The 9314-nt window shown below is 38.2% G+C and overlaps 1 protein-coding gene across 1 annotated transcript; it reads right to left on the reverse strand.

The window, feature by feature from the left end:
• Window positions 1-399: 399 nt before the first annotated feature.
• Window positions 400-1263, reverse strand: LOC145012798 (uncharacterized). The gene is made up of 2 exons (XM_078971601.1): window positions 934-1263; window positions 400-882 (listed from the first exon to the last, which is right to left on the reverse strand). Exons 1-2 carry the CDS (start codon window positions 1261-1263, stop codon window positions 400-402), a joined length of 813 nt encoding a protein of 270 aa, XP_078827727.1.
• Window positions 1264-9314: the final 8051 nt, after the last annotated feature.

Raw genomic sequence — 9314 nt, forward strand, 5'->3', positions numbered from 1 at the left:
AAAAATGTAACATAAGAAAATAGGATGGGGATGGGGCAAGCCTTGCTAGTTCCAGATCCATTTCCGACGGTGGGTTATTGGTAATGCGTGAATAAGGTGGTGTTTGTTTTTCTGAAGCAAAAATGTCTACAGTCTACGGATCACATTTGCATGCCTCTGCAGCAGACGAGGTGGACCAAACGTGTACATTCTATAATAAGAAGACTATTTGTTTTTTAACGTCTGTAGGTTGCTGAAATAAACTTAATTTTAAATAAAATGATTTTACAAACTTAAATTGATTTTTCAACACCAAAATTTTAATAATAATAGTCATACAACGCTGAAAATAAAATTCTTGCAACTAAATTAGTCATATAAAAAAAATTGTTTTAAAATAACAATTTCATTTAAAACAATTCAATCTATATTGTGCATCAACTGCTCAATAATTTCATCCCGTAACTGAGTCATATATTCACGGTCTACTGCAGTACCATGTGTTGGAATCTCTTCTTCATCATCATCAATGACCATATTGTTATTTCGAAACGAGACATTGGGTTCATCGTATCGTGCGAAATACTCATCACTCAGTCCTTCTCTCCTTATAAAATTCTGAAGCGCGAAACATGCCATGACAATTTTTCTTTGTGTAACAAATGGGAATGGTGCCATTCTCTTCAATATAGGGAAGCGTTCTTTCAAAACACCAAAAGCACGCTCAATGACATTCCGAAGTTTTGCATGTCCATGGTTAAATTTTTCTTTATTGGTAAATGCACGTCTTTGACGAAAATCTCCAAACCAATACCTCACATTACGATAAGGGGCCGTAAATTCTCGAGTGTGTGCATATGCGGCATCACAAAGATAATATTTGTCTGTAAAAAATGCAAAACACTAATCAATTTTCAAACTAAGATAAAATATTTAAAAAAGACACAAACTTACCTGGCGGTGAAAATGGGAACGATGCTTGTGGATCGCTACTGCTTCTGATAATATTCTAGAGTCATGTGCTACACCTTTCCACCCGGACACAACAAATGTAAAAATCATATTAAAGTCACAAAATGCCAATATGTTTTGGTAGCAATCTCCCTTTCCCCTACTTCTATATAAGTCTTGTTTCTTAGTAGGGATGACAGCATGTATCAAAGTGTCATCAAGTGCACCAACCGCCCCTTTGAAAACCCATCGTAACCTCCTATTATGTCTTGGAATGTTTGGATTCGGATTAAAAGAAGTTGGTACTATAACGTCTTGTGCAAAAAGCATCATTTTTTTCCAAAACTTCATAAAAAAATTTATGAATTGTTTGCTTCGAGCGTTGAAATCTTCTCTTGATAATCACATAACGTTGATTATGGCCAATCATCATAAAAAACATAGCCATCTTTTCCTCAACCGATACATGTTTGCTATCCTTTAATGAATAATTTTCTCTAAAATGAGCACATAGTCGTACAAAAGAGTCACGAGACATGCGTAGTACTTTTTATTCAGAAAACACACATGCATTGATAGTTGATTTTGTTACATCACGTTTAAACCACTTTTCAGGAAATATCGGAATTTCTGGTGTTTTACTAACAATAGAAAACTTTTTATTCAAACATGCTTATGAACTCACCAACATTATATATGTTGAAGATTTCAAAATAACTTGTATTCTCAGTGAACCGTTAAGTAGAAAGCTCAGCAGGGAATGTGGAATTTGTTGTATTTTTGTGATCATCATACATTGAATTTTCTTTTTGGCATGTAACTTATGATATTATACTTGATGTAAACAATGATGGTTGTATTTTGATATGTATGATGATGGTGTTGTCTTGTTTCAATTATATACATTGTGATGATATTACAAGATGAAATCACACACAAACCCCCGAACGTTTCCGTTGTCTGGTTCGAGTGTGTAACTGATTGGTATCAGAGCATTGTTTATAGTGAATTAGCATATATAATCATACTTGATATGCAAATATAAATACAATAGGACTAACACTCTGAATAAAATGATGCCTTGATTAAAAACAATAACACTAAAAGTCTATGGAGGAAATTGAACACCGTGATTAAACCTAGACAGTTATGTAGTCATATTGAGGATAAATATAGCCTGATCAACTATATTTATTCAAAATATGACCAACATGTGTTTGGGAGTAATCATGGCAGGAAAATGGATCTATAAGCTTACCTCATTTCCAATAACTCTAAGGAACTCAAACTTAAACAATTAAAAATACTATAGTAGTATTTTGTGGAAATACTATATGCACACTCTGATTACAACGTTTCTCACCCCTCGTGCATACACTATGGCCAGATTTCACCATCCTAGCAATCCCTATTTCCCAACCAAGGGAATGGTGGATGGTTGGAGCCAGAGGAAGAGCCAGAGGAAGAAATAGAAGAAGAGCCTGAAGAGGAAGGACCGGCAAAACCGGTAGTTGACTCAGACGAGGAGGAGATTGATGGCAGCGATGCAGATGACCCGGATATGAGGTTTGAAGTCATCAATCCATCGTACATGGCCAGGATGCCCCCATACAGAATGGGCCCCAATGGTCCTACACCCGCATGGGCACACGACATCTGGAGATGCAGCCGCTAGTAAGGGGTGCGACCCCCATTTGGCATGAACCGGGACTACTACGACTTGAGTCACGCTGGACCTGCCGACCAAGCCTTGCATGTGATGATAAGAAGGACACTTGATATCGGTGAGTAGGCAAGGGCAACAGTTGACCAAATGGTTACCATGAGATCCGCAGTTGAGCGCGCGGAGAGGATGACACATGAGGTAGTCAGGGACTACTAGGCGCGCCAGGTAGCATTGGAAACCCGACTTTGGGCCGTCGAGCACAACCTGGCTAGACTTGAGGGTGCATCTACCTCGTCGTCAGCAACCCCAGACCCACCCCGTCACAACTAGCAACTGTCAATGTACTATCATTATGATTTCCTTTTTATGTATTACCCTATGTACTATCGATCTTATGTTTAAGTGATTACACTACTGATAGGGTCGACATGCTGTCGGATCATACATTTTCTCATGTATTGTATGCCTTTTAGGAAAATTTTCCGTGGATTAAAATGATTATTACTAGTGGAACTATATGTTTTATCATGATGTTGTTATCTGCTATGTGTTCTATTACTTTTGTGACATATTGATTGTATGCATTCACTCACTCATGCACAACCAATTCACCGACACTGTGCTATAACCAAGAAATCTTGAAACAAAATACATGGTTACTCAATATCTTTCCGCTCCATGATAAAAAGATGCCTCAAAGACCCAATTGTGGAAACATCAAGACACCAACACCACCAGAACTAAATTTAGCCGCATTCCAAGCAGTAGTGTTCGTTGTGGTCACTGCAGCACTTGGGCAGATTCGCAACGGGAACAATAGAGAAGGCAACAGGTAGGGAACCGAAAGCACAAATCAGGGAACAAACCACGGAACCTCTAGAACCTGCACCTACAAGTACTTCACCAACGCCAATCCCTGAACCTTCAACGGGATGGGAGGTGTAATAACCCTGAAATGATGGATAGAGAAGATGGAATCAGTGTTTGAAATCTGCGGATGTCCGGATGAGTGCAAGGTCAAGTTTGCGACCTACACATTCATTGATGAAGCTCTCTCTTGGTTGAATGGTCACATAAAGGCCATGACACTCCCAGTGTCGAAGGTGATGCCATAGGAGGAACTTAAGGAAATGTTGTTGGTTGAGTACTGTCTAAAAGGAGAAATCCAGAAAATGGAACAAGAGCTGTGGAACCTTACGGTTCAAAACTATGAAATTGATGCGCACATAACAAGATTTAGTGAGCTATCTCTCTTGTGTCCCGGAATGATCACATCAGAAGGGAAGAAGATCGATAGATTCATCTGGGTATTGACCGAGCCAATCCAAGCGGTTGTAATTGTAGCAAACTTAGCCACGTATGATAGAGCAAAGAGGCTAGCCAAGAAACTATATGACCATGGCAACAAAAGGGTGCCAAAGCAGGGGAAGCGGAAGCTGAGAAAGAAGGTGATAATAAGAAGGGGAAGAAAAACAAACAGAATGAAAAACAAAGTTCAGAATCATCAAAGAAACAACAAATTGTGACTATCAATGCTATTACTCAAGCTACCACAACACCACATGCTCCAGCCTCATCCACAACAAATAACCAAAAGCAATACTCAGGGACCCTACCTAAGTGCAGCAAATGTAATTTCCACCATCACGGGGAATGCAGAGAAATGCACTGCACAAGCTGTAACGGAAAGGGTCGCACTACAAGATATTGTAGAACTCATCCACAATAGAACCAACAGTCGAACAACAACAACAACAACAAAAATTGCAACAACAGTAACAACAACAATACCAGGGCCAATTACACCTGCTATGGGTGTTGAGAAACCACCCATTTCCGACGCAACTGCCCGAAGGAAAACAGTCAGGGGATAGGAACATTAGGAAGAATGTTGACCATGGGTCAAGGTGAAGCAGTGCAAGACCCAGCAGTTGTTAGTGGTACGTTCCTACTTAACAACTCGTATGCATGCATCTTATTTGATAGTGGGGCGGAGCGAAGTTTTGTTAGTAATAAGTTCAAACACTTACTAAATCAACAACCCTAGAAGCTCAACGAAACCTTCACGATGGAAATGGCTAATGGGAAATCTGAAACAACCAAAGATATCTATGTAGGGTGCACATTAACACTAAACAATCATTCTTTTCAAATAGATTTGATGTTAGTTATTATTAGAAGTTTTGATGTGATAATCGGAATGGAGTTGTTAAACCCCCACCATCCTGATATTATGTGTTGCGAGAAGGTCGTTCGCCTTCATCTTCCAAATCACAAAACCCTAATAATCTATGGTGATAAACCTGGCGCAAAACATTACCTTATCTCGTGCATCAAGGCACAAAAGTGCCTACACAAGAAGGACTACGCATTCATCGCTCATGTTGTGGATTAGACAAAAGAAGAAGTAAACATTAAAGACATCACAGTAGCATGCAACTTCCCGGATGTATTTCCAGAAGATATTTCGGGAATACCCCCAGAAAGGCAGGTCGAATTCCGAATCAACCTAATAAAAGGAGCCACATCAATTGCCAAATCACCCTACATGTTAGATCCTGCCGAAATGCAGGAGTTATCCAGCTAACTAAGCGAGCTGTTGAGGAAAGGGTTCATCCGACCAAGCTTCTCACCATGGGGAGCGCCGACCTTGTTTGTCAAGAAAAAGGACGGATCCTTCATAATGTACATCGATTACAAGGAATTAAAAAAGCTTACCATTAAAAATCGGTACCCAACTAGCATTTTGGCTAGGAAATTCTAGTCTCGTGTAAACAACCTCTACTGTGATACTTGTAACCCTAATTTGATATTATACCATATGCTCATTCAATAACAACAAACTTAATCAACATTCTTCAATCAAGCTAAAAATCTTATACAATACATCTCCTATAGTCAATTATGTGTTGAAAACCCTAAAAATTCTGGTTCAACTTTAATATGAACTAGGATTCTCTTATTGGGTCTAATGGACCAATAAACCTTTAACTTGACTGTCACACCCCAAAACCAAGAACGGCGGAAACGTTCCGGGGTGGAGGACATCATGTACAGTATCACAACAGTGTAAAGTAGTAAACAAGCAACAACATCATCCATTGCATTAAAAGTAAAGTTTTAATACATATGTGTTCTTTCATTGTAATAAGACACCAAAATATACAATCAAAATAAAAGATGAGTCTTGTCTGTGCTCCGTCTTCTCAAAACCTGGCCATCGTACCTGTCTACTGGTGACCTGAGAAAACAAGTTATTTTGAAAGCGAGTATCAGCCTAAAGCTGGTGAATTCATAAGTATTTAAATGTCATTGTCTTGTTTTGGAAAGCTGTTATGTATGCTATGTAAATCTTTGAATGAAACAGTTGATATTAGTATGAAAACCCTATAAAATCCCTTATTTCCTACTAGTATGAAATGTAGTCTTCTACCAAGACCCTAATGTTTTGGAAGTGAAAATGATAGTTTTTCCTTTTATGACTATTATTAACAATATATAGTCTAACTCATTGTTTATGCGAATGTATCACAAAATAAAGTGACAGGAAAATGTACTAATGTAATTGTTATCCTTTTGTATTAGGATTAACACGACATCGCGAAAAGAGAACTGAAGATTATTCAATTTTCCTCTGTAGCTGCAACAGGGGGGAGGAAGGGTTAGTCCCATAAAGGTACTCCTCATATAAGTATTAACCGTAGGCATCTGTAGATGTTCATCAACCTCTGTAGTGAATAGTAGGCCCAAGTAGTGGTTAGTCTCGTAAAGGTACTCCTAGTATAAATAATAACCGTAGGCATCCGTAGATGTTCATCAACCACTGGTGCTAATAGATGGGATTCAGAATGGTTAGTCCCGTCTAGATATCCCGTTGAACTGGGATAGGCAGGAAAATTTACACAGAAGATACTAATAAATCATACTAGTAAATCGAGGTACAAGTATCCATGTAAATGTATACAGGAAGATGTATCTACGTAAAGGTACTCATGTAAGGTACTCAAATAATGTATTAATGTAAGGTACTCATGTAATGTGTTCATGTAAGGTACTCATGTAAGGTATTCATGTAAGGTACTCATGTAATGTTTTGTGTAGACTCATGAATGAACTGACTCTGATGTAATTCCTTGTAATAGGAATAATGTTATGTATCTCCTAACTATCCCTATAATATTTAACTGGAAGGTAATTGATTGTCCAAATAGGCTTATACACCCTTGGTACACAAGTTTGTGGGAAACTGAATGAAGGATGAAACCTATAACATCAATACATATAAAAGAACATAAGTGTATAGATATAGTTTTGTTCAAGAATGTAAAAATGGTTTTGTAAGACATCTAGGAGTTTAGAACAATAATTAACAATGACTTGATGTCATTTTAATAAACATTTCAAACGTAATACTTTTGCTATCAAAATATTTTTAAGATATAAAACCATTTCATGCATCACATTTTGTAGTATGTGAAATCTGCTGAAAGAAAACACAGTTATAAATACATATGATTGATTTAATAACATGTTGTTTTCTACCTGTACCCCCCCCCCCCATTAAAGCATTTAAAATCATTTAAAACATTGATTTAGGGGTATGAACTCACTTGTAGATGCTGGTTTGGATGTACTGAACGGTGACGGATTGTTAGGTGTCAAGTGAGGACTTATACACACACTATGATCCTAATGAACATATATATAATCACACATATATGCACCCAATTAATCTTAAACTACTAATTGTAAATGTTAATACATCCTAGAACATAATAAACACTTTATATAAGTGTTATAAGCCCTAAGGATTGTATCTAAGTTGTTGTGGGACAAGGCTAAAGGGGTTTAGGGTTCCAAGTTGGAATGCTTCTAAGGATTGTATATAAGTGTTATACATGAGTTTACTCTTCATTAAGTGTTATACATGAGTTTAGTCTTCATTAAACCCCATACAAGGAGTTTACGGTCGTAAACCCTTGAGTTTACAGCCATGAACTCCTAGGTTTAATGTCCTTTGGTGTTTTGAGGTCCTAAATGATCCCTAGAAGCATTCCAACTTGGTTAATTAATTCTTGGAAGGTTTTAGGGTACTAATACACTCCTTTGAGGAGTTTACGGCCCCAAGGCCAATTCCTTTTGAGTTTATTGCCGTAAACTCACATGGAAGGGGTGTTTTTATGCTTTCAAGTCCGAAGCTCATGTAAGATAGGTTCGAGACAATTATATAAGGCTAATGAAGGCCTTACGCACACATTGGTACCTTTCCTTGATGTTCACGACCCAAGAACTATATTAGGGCCATAATCTCTCTTTGGGAGGGGTTTTTGATGTTTTAAAGTGCTTAAATTAACTAGGAGTAAATCTAGGTAATTGTCCAAGGCTTTAGGAGTGGTTAAATGCACTCTTTGGCATTGAGTTTGGAGTTCACGGTCCAAGAACTTCTTGGGCCGTGAACACCTTACTCTTGGTGTTTCAGGGACGATTTCTTATCTTATATACACTCCTATACACGTCTAAGGTAGTTACATATCACGGGAAAGGACTAGGCATCAATTTAAGAGTTTACTCCCCAAGGTGTTCTTAGGCGGTAAACTCTCGAATCCAGTTGTTTTGTTGTGAAATTGATGTTATTAAGCACACTATAATCCATATAATACAACTAGAGAAAGGTACTCACGATTTGGGATGAAAACCCGAAGATCCGTGAGAGAGAAATGGATTTTATCTAGTTGGAAATGTAACAAATGAATGAATATGGCTCAAAATTCTATATATAGTCCTAAGATTTTTGGCAGAAAATATTTTATTCCCGTAATGAACTCTAATATAATAGAGTTTTAGAATAAGAGAGTTCCACAAAACGCTAGTGCATCCACTCTCCTGATATCTCCTTAAGTGTAAACCATGAAATACTCAAACTTATACGGAAAAGTCTAAAAATTTACTGTGACTGTTCTAACTTCTATTGACTTGATAATGTTCGTACATAATGGAAATTTCGGGTTGTCACATCATCCCCACCGTTAAAAGGAATTTCGTCCCGAAATTAGAATTTAAGTAAATAAGAAGTTACGAAATAATAAAGCGAAAAGATGAGGGTACTTTTGTTTCATCTGATCCTCTCGTTCCCAAGTGAATTTAGGTCATCACTTGGCGTTGCAGCGAACCTTCACTATCGGGATACGGCTCTGCTTTGTCTGCTTGACCTCTCGGTCCATGATCTCTACTGGTTCTTCCATAAAGTTGAGGCTCTCGTTGATCTCAATCTCGTCGAGTGGAATAACAAGATTCTTGTCGTACAGACACTTTTTCAAGTTCGAGACGTGGAATGTAGGATGTACGTTCCTGAGTTCGCGTAGTAGATTGAGTTTTTAAGCTACAGGGCCGATTCTCGCTAGAATCTCAAAAGGCCTTATGTATATTGGATTGAGCTTCCCATGCTTTCCGAAGCGTATCAAGCCCTTCCAGGGTGAGACCTTCAATAGAACTCGGTCGCCCACCTGGAATTCCAACGGTTTCCTTCACTTGTCAGCGTAGCTTTTCTGTCGTTCTTTAGAGGCTTTCTATCGTTCACGAATTTGAACGATCTTCTCCGTCGTTTCCCGAATGATCTCCGGACCTGTGAGAGTGCTTTCGGGAACTCGTCCTTTAGCTAACTGGGTATTACCCACCTCAGCCCAGCATAGATGAGATCTGCACTTTTTGCCATAGAGGG

The sequence above is a fragment of the Lactuca saligna genome, chromosome 1 (genome assembly GCF_052625555.1).
Source record: "Lactuca saligna cultivar CGN05327 chromosome 1, ASM5262555v1, whole genome shotgun sequence".
NCBI classification, from domain to species: domain Eukaryota; kingdom Viridiplantae; phylum Streptophyta; class Magnoliopsida; order Asterales; family Asteraceae; genus Lactuca; species Lactuca saligna.

Coding starts and splice junctions, on each gene's coding strand:
- LOC145012798 (XM_078971601.1), bottom strand. CDS start 1,263: ATGATGCTTTTTGCACAAGACGTTATAGTACCAACTTCTTTTAATCCG. Junction 883..933: donor GTTCCCATTTTCACCGCCAG/GTAAGTTTGTGT, acceptor AAAATTGATTAG/TGTTTTGCATTTTTTACAGA.